Source organism: Colletotrichum gloeosporioides (assembly GCF_011800055.1).
Source record: "Colletotrichum gloeosporioides strain Lc1 chromosome Unknown consensus_7, whole genome shotgun sequence".
NCBI lineage: Eukaryota > Fungi > Ascomycota > Sordariomycetes > Glomerellales > Glomerellaceae > Colletotrichum > Colletotrichum gloeosporioides.
The window spans coordinates 493,442-507,696 of NW_025544652.1; the positions used below are offsets into that span (position 1 = coordinate 493,442).

At 52.4% G+C, this 14,255-nt stretch overlaps 2 protein-coding genes and 1 pseudogene across 3 annotated transcripts; 2 read left to right on the forward strand and 1 right to left on the reverse strand.

Annotated features, from left to right (window-relative positions):
- Positions 1-171: 171 nt before the first annotated feature.
- GCG54_00001559 lies at positions 172-5,659 on the forward strand (annotated as a pseudogene). The gene is made up of 10 exons: positions 172-517; positions 572-807; positions 878-1,234; positions 1,314-1,509; positions 1,566-1,923; positions 1,997-2,065; positions 3,816-4,488; positions 4,540-4,979; positions 5,063-5,130; positions 5,182-5,659. Coding segments are annotated over exons 1-10 (3,221 nt in total).
- Positions 5,660-6,316: 657 nt separating this feature from the next.
- On the forward strand, positions 6,317-7,230 carry GCG54_00001560 (uncharacterized protein; the record flags this gene model as incomplete). Its single annotated transcript, XM_045401674.1, has 3 exons — positions 6,317-6,353; positions 6,408-6,643; positions 6,757-7,230. 3 exons carry the CDS (start codon positions 6,317-6,319, stop codon positions 7,228-7,230), a joined length of 747 nt encoding a protein of 248 aa, XP_045270403.1.
- Positions 7,231-11,390: 4,160 nt separating this feature from the next.
- Positions 11,391-13,063, reverse strand: GCG54_00001561 (uncharacterized protein; the record flags this gene model as incomplete). The annotated part of the gene is made up of 5 exons (XM_045401675.1): positions 11,391-11,828; positions 11,878-12,051; positions 12,101-12,154; positions 12,204-12,353; positions 12,404-13,063. The coding sequence occupies 5 exons, from the start codon at positions 13,061-13,063 to the stop codon at positions 11,391-11,393; spliced, it is 1,476 nt and encodes a 491-aa protein (XP_045270404.1).
- Positions 13,064-14,255: the final 1,192 nt, after the last annotated feature.

A 14,255-nucleotide genomic window follows, 5' to 3' on the forward strand; every position in this document is an offset into this window, starting at 1 on the left:
AAAAGATAGGCACTCGTTTCGGCGAAGACGGTCTCATCTAAGTCCGTGAGTTTATCATCTCTACCACTTTCTTTTGTTCCCCAGGGTCTCCGCTCGGACCCGACTTATAAACTTATTAGCTTCGCGTCTCCGACTGCTGACTTACGAATTACAGACGTCAAGCCAGACACCATGCTCTTTTTTCTTACGGAATTGCTGTTCCTCGGGGCTGTGGTCCTCGGAGGCTTCTACTACTTCTTTCTCTTGCCTCCAAAATATCCGCAGAATATTCCCGCCATCCCTTTTTGGGTTGCACTCATCCCGTTCTTCAAAGATGTCGACCAGTCCGACATATTTCGGACATACATCGACAAGCCGCTACGGACTCACGGCGCGGTCAAGCTCTTCTTTGGCGCTCAATGGAACATTCTGGTTCATCGTCCGTCCTATCTGACTGAGATCTTCAAGAACGAAGACTTGTATCAAAAAAGCGGCAACCAGAAGAAAATTCCTCACAGCGTGCTTGCAGACTTTTTGGGTAAGCATTCCACCAGGTCACGTCGTCGCGCACACGTATGCTCACTACAATCAGGCGACAACATAATTTCTGCCCATGGAGAGACGTGGAAGAATTACCAATCAGTCATCAAGCCCGCCTTGCAACGAAATTTCGAAGTAGGCATCATTGCCAAGAATGCAGTCAGCCTGTGCCATCTCCTTCGCGATTCCCAAAAGCGGGCCGGTCGTGGGGGCTTCGCTGTGCAGGATCTCCTCCAGCGGTACTCGGTCGCGAACTGCTCGGAAGCCATCTTGCAGACCAATCTCGGTGTAGGTTTGATTGGCTCTAGTTCAGAGTCTGATGTTGCAGGGATATCGCTGACCGCAGTCGTCCATGTAGGCCCTTGATTCCCCAGATGCACCCATCAATCTCCTCCAGACGGCGGTGAAGAGAGAAATCTTCAAGCCTGTTTTCATGAACTTTCCGATTCTGGATCATCCGAATCTCCAATGGCTGTTTCCCAGTCGCGCCAAGGCCCGTCAGGTTGTTGCCAAGTTCAAGAACGAGCTCAAAGGTTCTCTGGCCCACCAGAAACCGACAGGGGACGGTCTAGGCAGCCGAATGCTACGTGCATGGGAGTCTGGCATGTGGAACGAGAAACAGCTTCTCGACAACTTGACGGTGACGTTCGTGGCCGGTCAGGAGAATCCTCAGCTGTTGATGACTTCAACACTATACGTGTTGGCCAAACACCCTGTCAGTATTGTCCTAGTGGGCGCCGCATCTCGCCCCCAAAAGCACGCGATCTGACTCAGATTACTGACCGGCATTGCAGGAGGCGCAAGAGGCGTTGCTACGCGAAATCCTTTCCAAGGATGCGACTCCATTATCAGATCTGGGCCAAGAAGACATGCCTTACCTCACCTCAGTCATTTACGAATGCCTTCGCCTTTTTCCACCAATCGGTCAGCTCATCAATCGCAGAGCCGCAGCTTCATGCCTGCTAGGCAGCGAGTTGGTTGTTCCTGAGGGTATGCATCCAATTCCTCCTCGGCAGCCTAGAGCAGAAAATCTGACCACAAAACAGGAACATATCTTGGCTACCACTGTCGGTCAACGAACTGCGACCCCGTGGCATGGGGGCCGGATTGCGAGAAGTTCAGTCCTGCGCGGTGGGGAACGGCCTCGGAAGAGATCCACCAGAATTACCGTCGGCGACGGGCGAGGGGCGAATTCATCTCGTTCCATGGCGGGAAACGCGCATGTCTTGGCGAAAAGTTTGCCATGCTCGAGATGCGGATGACTGTTGTGCAACTTATCCGCGAGTTCCGCTGGTGTTTGGACCCGATGTGGGTGGAAAGAATGACACCGGTAAGTCCAGCTCCCTGAGCCCTCCTCCTCGATCGCTTGATTGCTCGGCCCCGATCCCCGCCCCCATGCGGTTGGTGATTTGGGTTCCGCTTATCTACGCATGCGGTTGAGCAAGTTTACAAGGGGATCGCTGACGAGTAATTGCAGGCAGGACCATTGTACCCAAGAGCTCTGAAGCTCGTGTTTACGGAGAGAGCGAGAGAAGATGAAAAAAGCGTGGGAAAAGCGTGAATCAGTAAACGCGATAATGGGCGATTTGCAACGGTCGGTTTCAGCATAGATTTGTTTAAATGAGTAGAATAATTTAGACTTCGTGTTCCCCAGAGAGCTTCCTTTCTCGCGGAAATAATTCTGTGACAGTGTCAGTGCTGTTGAGTAGCGGTACCTTGACTAAACTGACTAGAGGCTCGTCCGAACCCCACAGACGACGGGGACTAGGATTAAGCTTCTAAATTAATCGACAGGCATCTTGATATGTGGTTGGGGAACTGGATCCTTCCAAGGATCCGATTAAGCGGGTATCGGCCAATCAGAGTTGCCCAGATGTACAGATACGACAACTCGCACAACAGGACGGGCTATGTAACTCTGCTGGTCGCAGTTCAGTCGGACGCAGCAACGCGCCAAGTAAACCGCGCCATTTGTTGGTGCAGATGCTGCGGCGTCCTGCTGAATCTCGTAAAGTCGAAATAAGAAAGTGCTTACCTTTACCTGCACGCTCGGTCAAGACGCGCTGTGGGCGAAAAGCGCTTGGATGGCTCTGTTGGCAGGGCCGGACCACCGACGGAGCATCCCGGTCAAGACTCTCGACGGGCTTGTCCAGAAGAGAAACTTCGTACCGAAGGCGGGCTCAGAAGCAGCTGGTCTAGGCGCTTGTCAGCTTAGCGCAAGGGAAAAAAATGCCTGCATTTAAAGTAGTGGGGGCTTTGCTTGCAGTTGATCTTAATGGCGCAATTATCAATGCTTGAAGATGGAATCTTACACGCTTCACAGAGGAAGAACTTTGTTCTATTCGTAGGTTTGCCAAGAACTGCTGGAACAGTCCCTGTCCCCGTCTTTGGTCCTGGAATATCGACCACGCCGAGCCTGCCCACACCAACGAACCAATCGCAGCATTTCCACCCGCCTCGCTGTCGTTGCAAGTGCGATGGCTTCTTACCAGGGCGAGCGTTTGGGGGCCGGTCACGATGCTGCCTGTACAGCCCAAGCCTGTACCTGTACCTGTACCAGTGCGATGGAGTTGTGTGACCCTGGCGCTGCAGCTGCCTACCACCGGTGTCTGCGGTGGTCGATGAGGGCCCTTCCATGGCGAAATGCTCCTTCTACTCTCGATTGCTGGGGCCCAATTCTGCAAGCACCATGTTAGTCCCGCCTCCCAAGACCGAGCCCTGCTGCCGTGCATGTACTACGCAGGCGGCAAGCCTCCTCGCTCGCTTTCCAAGTTTGGCAAGGCCTCGACTCAGAACGCTCGGTCATCCCATATTTTCCTGCCTGTGGACTGACTTTGAGGCTTTGAGCTGCACTTCTCTGCTGAAGAAGCCCATTTCTTCGGGCATCATCGGTTCCTTCGACCTTTGCAGGATATTTTTGAATCCATTCTGCTGATGTTAACCTGCAGCACACCCTCTCCAACATCATTTTGATTTCACAGCCCGATCAAAAGTTCTGGAGCTGAGGAAAACACCACCGACATCGTGCCACCCGGGCCGCGTTCCGTCCTATCAAAACACACAAACAGAAAAGAAGGCATCCAGCGTGGCCGAATCCTCGCTATCGTCTTCAAGTCTATAACAGTCCGATATCTCCAGCTTCCCTCGTCTCGTACCCACATCACTCATCGCCCACTCATCAAACCTTAATACCTAATTCATCACTCTATAATACCTTCAGACGATCCATCTGCTCTCGTTGCCTTACCACAATGGAGTTCTCAAATGATGGAAATTCAATCTTTCACCGCTTCCAGGCCGCCTTCGTCCATGATGGACAGGGACAGCTGCTGTACTGCAGCGGGCCGCAGAAGGCCAGGGTACAGGAGCATTGGGCCGCGATCGAGCACTGCCTTCCGAGCCGGACGGCAGCAGGCGAGGCACAATTTGGATCTGCAGATCTCAGTGGCACTTTTGAGGGCCTGAGGCTGTATGAGATGCACAACGCCAAGTTCAACAACACTTCCGGGATCATCATCGACAGCTCATCCCAGCAATCCACACTCAGCACACAGTTCGAAGAGTTCTTTGCTCAACTACTCCTCGACCAAGCCGACTTTGCTATTCGCGACCCAGAGCTCATCATCTCTCCTCAAAATGATTCCGCACCCATCACAGAAAAGATTGTCGACCTCTTCGACAGTTTCTTGAGGTATCAAGGCAAAGATGACCAATGGGAGGCTACCGGACGCGCCTACTTTTCAGACCGTGTTCAGCACTTCACCTCTCAGCGGGCCACCATCGAGCTCTGCCTCCCTGCCTTTCCTTGCAAATCCTCAAACACCAACAAGGTCCTCGGCCAGGCTCCCGACAGAGGAGAGCAGCTGGCCTTGGAGCGTCTTCACAGCTTTGTTGAGGAGATTGAGAGCATCTATCAACCTGGTGCCAAGTTGTGGATTATCAGTGACGGTCACGTCTTCAGCGATTGCAGTGAGTCTCCCCTATCTGATCTTAGCGTTGACCTACTCTAACATTAACCAGTCGGTGTTGATGATGCCGATGTCGATACATATGGCGAGCAACTGAAGGAGATGAACCACGCCGTCGGTCTTCGTCGAGGAAACACCAGCCGCGTTGGTTTCAAATCGCTTGTTGATCTTTTTGAGTTGAACGAAACCAAGATCCAAAACAAGCTCTCGGAGCTTGCTATCAAGATTGGAATTCCTTCAATTGCTCACCATGTTCAAACTGGCCACACAGTCGAAGCAGAGCTTTCGCGACAGATCCTGATGGCTGGCTGCCAGCCTCAGGAATCAGCAGTGCGAGCCAAGATCAAGTCCCAGAATGCAGCCATCCTGGCGCTATATCGTGGATTCTCCCGCTTCATGTTGGAAGACCTCGAGCTTCACCCCTTCACTCAAAAGATGACCCGGACGCAACAAAAGAAGCTCTCTACGAAGGTGGCGTTTGAAATGATTATGGTAAGTTGAGATTCGTCCAATCACAGGCCGCTCTACGGTTTTCGGTTCCCCCAACATGGGCATAAGCTAACACTCAATTGCAGCGCAATCAGGCATATTCCAACCTCGTGGAACTCCTTTTCCCCAACTATGTTCGCCTTTCTATTCATGCGTAAGTAGTCTTCATTCTCCAGAGTTATCCCTGAAACTGACCCTCATTCAGTCACAACAATGCTGGACCCAAATTTGGCATTCAGCTGTTCGACCCTGCAGTTGTCAGAGTCGTGGAAGGTCTGTCGCCCGATGGGGTCCCAATGACCTCTCGTGATCTTCTTCACATTCCTACTCCTTGGCACAACTGTGTGGTAGAGATTGAGGCCAGCCCCTATCTCCTTGTCACCAAAGCAAGCATTCCAAAAAAGGCCATGGAAATGGGTGCAATGACTGGAGGTATCTCCAATGTCGGCGGTGCATCTTTCGTCTTGCGCCCGACAAGTAAGGCCGCAGTGGCCGAGAAGGAAGAAAAGAAGGAAGTGTTGGCCGCCGCTCCCGAAAAGCCTTTTGGCATCACCAGAAGAATGTCATTGAAGCCTGCCAATGGCCAAACAAGCTTCGACTGGACCCGAAGGCTGGCGGCGCTTCCCATTCTCGGTTGGATTGGAGCTTTCTTTTATCATCGCTTTGTGGAGACGTTTGCTTAAACTGCTTACATGTTTTTCTGACTGCATCAACAAGCGTAGCGTTGGATTATAGGAGGACGACGTATCAGGCGTTTTTAGACACTCTTTAAATCTTAATGACCAATTAGATAATTCTACTAAAGCTTTTCCGCTCACCTATCTTCCCTGTCGTTTCCTAGTCTGACCGTTGTCGCTGGACATGTCACTGTACATGTGCCCAGATCCCGGTGGTGCGGTTGAGCAAGTTCCATTTCCTAAAATGGCAATCGGGCTCTCACGATTGAAAACTTGCTCATATGGGCGCGCCAAGACTGTCAATTTCCACAGCAAACAATCAAAACGCACGGAACCAACTCAAGTCCACCGTCGTCGAATATTCTCCAATCAGATGTAACACAGCATCCGTTTCCACCCCGCAAAACATATTGTTGTCGCTCGAAGGATTCATTGAGACGTTTACTTGCGCATGCAAGGGATGTCACTCGTCCTACATTGAACAATGAGAGCAAGGATAGCTCGGGGTCTTGACGCGTGGGAAGTGTCGGGATAAGAAGTCTGGTCCTCCCACATGCTCTGCTGGACATCTTGCGTCTACTCGCGAATCCAAGGATTCAAGTGTGCTTCAAGATGCGTCTACATGCTTCAATTTCGAGCTTGTTGCTGACTTGTCTCGCAACAATGACGCTGGCTCAAGATGACAGCTCAGTGCAAGCATGTAAGTCCTCGTATCGCGGCTGTCCCTCCTCGCAGCAAACCTGACAAGAAAAAGGCATCCCGCGTCCAACAACGACGGCCCCGGCATCTCCCCCACCGACGTCGCTTCCACGAAACTTTGGCATGATCATCTCCCGCGCTTTTGAGATGCTAGACGTCTTCGGGCCCCTGGACGCCCTCGGCATGCTCGCGAGAATCCACCAGCTGAACCTCTACCTCATCGCCGAGACTATGGACCCGGTGACGGTCGAACCGGTCTCCGCGGCCATGAACTCCAAAAACTCGAGTTTCGTAAGTCTTGTCGTCCTTCTTGGCCGGAAGCCATTCACCCCGCTCAAGCGGAACCTCACCCTCCGAGGGCCGAACTCGACAGACGTCGCTTACTGACCACCGCAAAAACACAGTTCCCCAAAATCCTCCCGACGCACACCTTCGCCACCGCCCCGACCGACATCGAGGTGCTCATGATCCCAGGCGGCCTCTGGACGCGCTCGCCCAACCTCAACTCCACCATCGCCTACGTGCGCGCCACGTACCCGAAGCTACGGCACCTCGTCAGCATCTGCACGGGCGCGTCGATCGCCGCGCGCGCGGGGGTGCTCGACGGGCGCCGGGCGACGACGAACAAGGCATCGTGGGCGAGCACGATCGCGCACGGCCCGAACGTCACCTGGGTCCCGAAGGCGCGGTGGGTTGTCGACGGGAACGTGTGGACGTCGTCGGGGATCAGCGCGGGGATCGATGCGACGCTGGCGTTTATACAGGATGTGTATGGGCGGGAGAATGCGACGTATATTGCGGATTTGATGGAGTACGAGTGGCATGAGGATTCGGCGTGGGATCCGTATGCGGAGAAGTTTAACGTTACGGGGAGTTGAGGGAATGTGAGTTGTGAGTTCTGAGGGGCTGCTAGATAGTTGTTACGACCCGCATAATGCCATGACCTGCGTTTGCTAAAAACATGTTTGTTTCAGTTCATTTAATAGCCTCCTCGATTGATGCAACATGGCTGAATTTGGATTCAGGTGCGTGGTTGTCATGATTCTATCTCATCATACAAATTCACAGAGTGTTGTAGACTACAATTAAGAGTCTGAGAATAACCTAAGACTAATAGTGAGTGGGCGCGAAAGGATCCTATTGGGAAGTAAAAAGAATAAAATTAAATGAGTTGAAGATGGATTTGTAATTTGCGTACATGATAGAGCAAATAATGATGGGTTGCTGATACTAAGTCATAATGTAGCTTTAAGTCGGGAAACTCTACTTTCTTAAATTGCGCTGTATTCTGCCTAGGAGATGTAACTTGATCAAGTGACAGGACCTATTCACCCCTAGTAGTGGCATCAAGTTTCCTAAACTAGAGAAGGTATGGCGCATTGCATATTCAAGTTCTCCACTTTATTGAAGAGATATGATTATTCTTCACCACTGACGTGATCACTGGAGACCCATCTGGTTGAGCACTTTCAGTTGTGAGTTGTGACACCGGGTCTGTGTGGGTAGATCTGAGTTCCACAGGTCAAGCACTATTACGAAGCATCGGATGAAACATTGTCATATTTCACTGGCAGATGCTCAGTTGTGTTTCGGCATCGTGTCTCTTTAGATATGGTTTCATTTAACTTATTAACTCACAACACGTTCTCCCCGTAGGTTACAAGCTAACCCTAACCCTATTCGTACACAATCTTCACACATATCAAACAAGACGCAACTCGCACAACAGGACGAGTTCCAGTGCTCCTATGAAAAGTCTACATGTCAAAAGAGATCACTGTATTCTATTGACAACGGTAGTCTTCAGAACGGAGGTTGGATCAACCTCCAACGTCGCCGTTTTGCCTCTTGACACCAGCGAAACTCAATCTGGGACGGAAAGCAACCACACCCCACACACCGAAGATCTCCATCGCGGGCCTTCCCGCTTGCAACCTTGAACAATGGACGTTTATGAACTTGGGACGAAATGTTTTTTTTTTCTTTCGCCTAACGCTGCATTTCTTGCATCCCCCCGTTGCTCTCGACCGTTACCGTTACATTACCTCAGCATTGATCTCTATCCGAACCCGCTGCCGCGCGTTTCAGACTTGGCATGTGGCAAGTTGTCCTGCCATCCCGACTCTCACTCTCTACTATCCGGACCAACACCGGACGGGATCCAAATATCGATGACGACGATGGATGCGGATTTTTTCTTGGGCACATTCGCATTCGATTTAGGCACTTCCCCCCCTTCGTATCTCGACAGTGCCCCGAGTAGGCTAGCATCTCGTTATCTGTTTCTTTTCAGAGTCCCTTGCCGTTTTGCTTTTTGAGTCTTGTCAAGAACGCACGTGGAGAGGGGTTCCCATAACGTTGGCATCACCGACAAGGACCAAAGGGCAATGCCAAATCCAGAATCCGAAACCCCAACGCCTAGGATGAACGGATGCTCATCCCGTAATACACCCGCCACCATGTTCCTGCGCAAAGGCTCCTTCAACCGCTGTGCTCTATTCCACACCGAGGCTGGCGACCAATGACCGCCGCCCGGTCGCGTCATTCATCCTCCTTTGGCCCCCTCCCCTTCGTATCCCCCTCGTCCAACAAGTCTCTGGCCTCAAAAAAACACGATGCTCCTCCTGCTACAGTCTGCATGCTGCATATACGTGCCTATCTTAAGCCAGGAAACATTGGTCTCCGGGCTAGAGAGGGGGCCAGACCGGGGCGCTGATGCCCAAGAGACCAGTCCTCATGATCAATATTTCGCGGTGACTCTCGGTGAGACACAGAGTGATAAACACAAATAGCCATCAGCGGCGCCGGCAGCATTAGCATCAGGCCCCAACAGGCGCGTGGAGTTTCCCGCTCATGCATGTTCCATCCTCGCCCGCCTGCTCTCTCCCCTTCGTCTTCCTATGCTGCAGGGTTCAGTTCCGTGACGTCGCATTCGTGCGAAACCCGTGCAAATCACACACAAAAAACCAGAGGGCACACCACATGGCCTGCGGCAGTTGTTAGTTACGTGCGTGGGGAACGGGGATTATTTCCTTTCGTTTGATTAATTGCCTTCGGGATTTAGAAGAGCCAAGAGCACACGACACAGTAGCATCGAGGACGGGTAGAAAAATGTCTCTCTTTAATCCCCTTCTCTTCAGGCACACCGAGACAGCGTACCGTTCTAATTTGCACACACACTCCCGCGTCTAATCTCCTACTGCTACTACCCCAAAGATGCCCCCCGGAGGCGGGTAGGAAAAAACAAACGAAAAGAAAATCGCCGGCCATGTATGTATGTATGTACCTGACTAGGTATGTGGGGGTTCATCCAACATCCTGCAGCATCCAATACAAACAGGCTGGCCTTCCATTGCAGGACATGCAACACGCAGCAACACACCTCCCCCTCCCACCAGCACCCCTCCCCTGCGTTTTCGTTTGTTTTTTTTTCGTCTCCCGCGCAGGATGTGCAGAAAGGCACTCCCTTCTTCGCCAGGCTGGCTGGCCCCCCCTCTGGTCGCACTCACAGTCCGATGTGCACTCCCCCCTCCCCTTCACCACCATCACCAACGCTTCCCACCCCAGCCTGGATCAGGGACGGACCAGGCCAGTTAGAAGCGCGGCTATCCTCAGCCACACAGCAGCCGATGCCATCATCATGCAATCTCCGACCTATGCCAACCAACCTCTGGGGGAGATTTTCTCCTCTTGCCTGCGCAAAAAAACACCAAAGTGCGGGAGTGTTGTGTCGTGCAGCCGCAGACCGCTTCTTTGCCACAACGCGTTCAGGGCCCTTTTCCCGATGTAGTCGTAGTTTTTCGGCTTTGGTTCGGTAAGGCTTAGTCTGTACTGTGAGAGCAAGAGAGCACGAAAGGTACCACCGGGGCTATACCGTCACCAACGTGTCGTGTTGGCGCGAAGATGGCGGAGGGGGCCTCCGGATTGTCCCCAGCTACCCGGCCACCCGGCGAACCGACATCACACAGGATTTTGGGCAAGACATACAGCTAGCCAGCGTAAAGACCTGCATTGCAGCCCAAGTATCGAATCCTTTTGTCCCCTTTGAGAAAGGTCTGTTCAAGCATCTTTTCAAATAGTAATCATGTATGTCTTTATGTGGTTGGTAGGTATCAATAATCCTTAATTCTCGTACGTACATGTCATGCGTCCGCCGCCGCAAGCAAGGGGTGCATGATCTCGGGATCCTTCCTATCGGTCCAATCGTTTGCACAACAAACGGGAAATGACTGGGGGAAAATACAACAACAAACAGAAAATTCAACGCTTGAACCAACTCCTCGAGTCCCCTCGTGTTGCCACGCTGTCCGATCCCCGTTTCCTGGCGTCCGCTCGCCACGCATCTTTTCCAAGGGTATCTCTGTAGAGTCTAGTAACTCTGATGCGAATGCCCTCCTAGTACACCGTTGACCGTCAAATCACACTCATCCCGATCCCGTGGTTGTCTAATAACTCCCGTGATGCAATCCCCTCCTTTTTCCTTTCTCAGTCGTGACCCGTAAAAATATGTCCACTCCGTATAAAAAACGTTTGCAAAAGAGAGAAAAAAAAAGGTATAGACAATGTTTTCAGTGGAAAGATTGTCAGAAAGAAAAGAATGATGAACCGCTCAACAGCCACGTTCTGCACCTTCGTACACTCTCCGATGATGAAAATACAACCTTGACCGCAAAAGTAGATGATCGAAGGGAATAAATGTGACGTGCACCGCTCTCGAGGAGAGGGCAAAGAAGGAAAGGGTGAAGATATATGACGCCAAAGAAATAGACAGGAAACAAATATTCAGACAACCTCCCAACCCAAGAATTACCAATAATGAAAATCACGCTTCTTTTCCGAAGCGTGCCGTTGGGGAAATCTTCCCCGTCACCTAGATGCGCCTGTGGTCTTTTTTCTTTTCCGAATGTGGCAGGTTGTCTCGTTGCTTTTCTCATCTTTTGACTCCGTACCGTTCCCGTGGTATCTCCCTTGTTGAATCATTTCCGTTTATTCATTCGAGAAGCCGCGTTGCCGTGTGACGCTCCCGCCAGTGTGGGACTCAGTACATCGCGTGGGTGGATTGCGTGTACATGCGGTCGCGGTAGGCGGCAGGAAGACCGTCGTACCTGGGGCTGCTGGCGCTCGAGGACTGATCCATGTCGGTGTCGTAAACGTCGTAGCCGTGCTGGTGGTGGTGCACGTATTGCTCCGGAGGAGGAAGGCGCTTGGAGCTGTACGCTGCCAGGCTGGTAGGGCCGGGAACCCGCTTGACGGGATAAGATGAAGGGGCGGTTCGGGACTTGGAAACGCGGTTGGCGTTGCTGACCCTGCGGTCCTTGCCGCGACCCTTGATACCTTTGTTGCTGTTCTTGTAGAGGTTGGCGAAGTACCAGTACATCTCTCGGTCCTCGTCAGAGAGGCCATCGATATCAGAGAGGGAAACGATCCAGTCGGTCAGCTCCATGAGCGTCTTCTCGTGATACTTGTTTTGGTGGTTCTGTTCAGTGATTAGAAGCTGTTCCCGACATCTCCGAAGGATTGCATACCTTGAGGTTGCCTCTCTGTGTGAACATCTTGTTGCACTGGTCAAGCTTGCAAACGAAGGGCTTGGCATTGGTGTGGGTAGCCATGTGCGTCTGCAGGTTGCCGCGCTGTGCGAAAACCTTGCTGCACTGCTCGCAGCGGAAGGGCTTCTCGCCAGTGTGACGGCGCATGTGTGTCTTTTGGGAGTCAGCTAGTGTCGTTTGGTCGTACACGGGAGAGTCTCACCTTCAGGTTCCCGGGCTGCGAGAACGTGCGTCCGCATCGCGGCCAGTTGCATGCCTATGATGGATTAGAATGAGTGGAGAGCTAGAGAGAAATGAGCACCTACGTAAGGCTTTTCTCCAGTGTGGGCGCGCTTGTGGGTGTCGAGATGAGTGCTCTGGTAGAAACTCTTGCCACAGCCATCTACGTCGCAAATGTACTTCTTGGGCTTCGGTGCATCCGACGACTCTGTAGGAGTCTCGACCTGTGTCACAACCTGTTGTAAGTCAGAAAGGGTTGAAATCGTTTGATCTTTCTGGGACGTACCTGAACGGCGGGTTGGGGTGCAGGCCGGGGACGAGGAGATCTGGGCTCAGGCTTGACAACCTTCTCGATCTCAGGCACGCCCTTCACGATGTCTTCCGAGTCGTTTCTCTTCTGGATCGCCTTCATAAGGGTATCAATGGCAGTGGTGAAGTTGACCGTCTCGGCACTGGTGGGCTTGTTGTACTTGATGTCCTTGGTGTTGAGGGGATGAGGTGTCTTCGGGTTGCTAAGTTTTGTCTCGCTCTTGGTTGAAGGGCTGCGATGGCGGTCGTTCTGGGCCGAAGGGCTCTCCTGAGGGTAGGAGCTGGCGCGAGGAACCTCGTGCTCAGGTGCCGCGATAGGCATCATCTGGCGCTCCTGCTGCGCGGGAAGTCGGAAAGGCATGTTCATGTTGGCAGGAGGGGAATCGTATTGGGCGTAGGCGAAGTGGTTCTGAGTCGGGCACGGGTGTCCCATGTTAGGCATAGAGGCGACGCTGTAATGGTTTCCGACCATGTACTGAGGAGCCATGATAGCGCCGTTCATGGGGGCAGTCGTTGCCGCCCTCGCATCATAGGGCACGAAGTTCGAATTATCCATCATAGCGTATTCGTTGGCGGCATGATGCTGCTGCCAACGGCCCCAAGCCTGGGGTGCGGCTGGTGATTCCGTGAGGGCCATTGGGATGAAGCCAAGCGGTTATGGCGTGGTGATGTGGCACAGGATGTTGAGTAATTTGCTGGTTGAGGTGATGGGAGACGGCGTCAAGTTGAATAATTCCTGGTCTGGGTCAAGAGAAGGATGAGGAGCAGCCAAGGAGGGTGAGTCGGTGGGATATATCAAAAGGAAGGAGTGAATAGAGTAGAAAGATGATGACTCGAGGAATCAAGGTTCGTGATCTTGTGGGCTGGAGAAAGAAAGGAGGATGTATGTAGTTATAGACCTGGGAAGGCAGAAGGAGGTATACACGCTCCGGAGGGGATGGGTTGATGTGCTGCTAGGGTCAGATTGTATTCCGAAGCCAATCGACTGGATTGGGTTCCCGGAGATCTTAGCACTAAATATACATGCATCGAAAGCGAGACCAGCAGGACCCAAAGAGTGGGTTGCTTGAGAAAAAGAATAGTTGACGGCCAGAACAAGAACATGGAGGTTTGGTGGAAATCGACCCCCACTACAACTAGCAAGACGGAGGACATCCAGAAAGCCGGGGTAGGGGGGAGACTGCATGGGCGCTGGGCGGGTCAAGGCCCTGTCGAGGTACTCGTAGACGAGCTCAAGTCCTGGTCGTCCAGGGTGGGCGAAAGACGGGAGGGGAGGGGAGGGGTAGGTCATGGTCTTGGGGGTGGGAGTGGTGGGAGAGGCGTCATGTCCATGCCTGCGACTAGTGTAAGGCAAGAGGTAGTGTGGGATGCACTCATGTCTCTGAGAGAGAGAGAGAGAGGCTAATAGACTGACTGCTCAAGTCCATAGATGGTGGAGGCGGCGGCGAACGGCGACTGGCGTTCCCAGAGGAGCTGAGGACGAAAACCCAATCACCAATCCGCCGTCCCAGCCTAGGTAGAAGGACGGTTCTCGGACTGATCTGAACTGAGGGGAAAGGCAGTCGATCTGGCCACCTCGGGTTCTCAAGTAAAGGAATGAGACATTCTGTAAATATGGACTGTACTGGAGAGAGCTGGCCACTTGGCTTAAGCTTGGATCAGGGGAATAGGGGACTGGTATTCGTGTATGTACCTCGAACAGCATCTACAGACGAAGACAGTCGAGTTCTCGTGATTTCGATACCCGTCCGATCACTACGACGCGGGGGATGAGGATTGGCAGCCGGGTGGTGAGAGTTTGAAACAAGCATGTTCAGGATTTTTCAAAT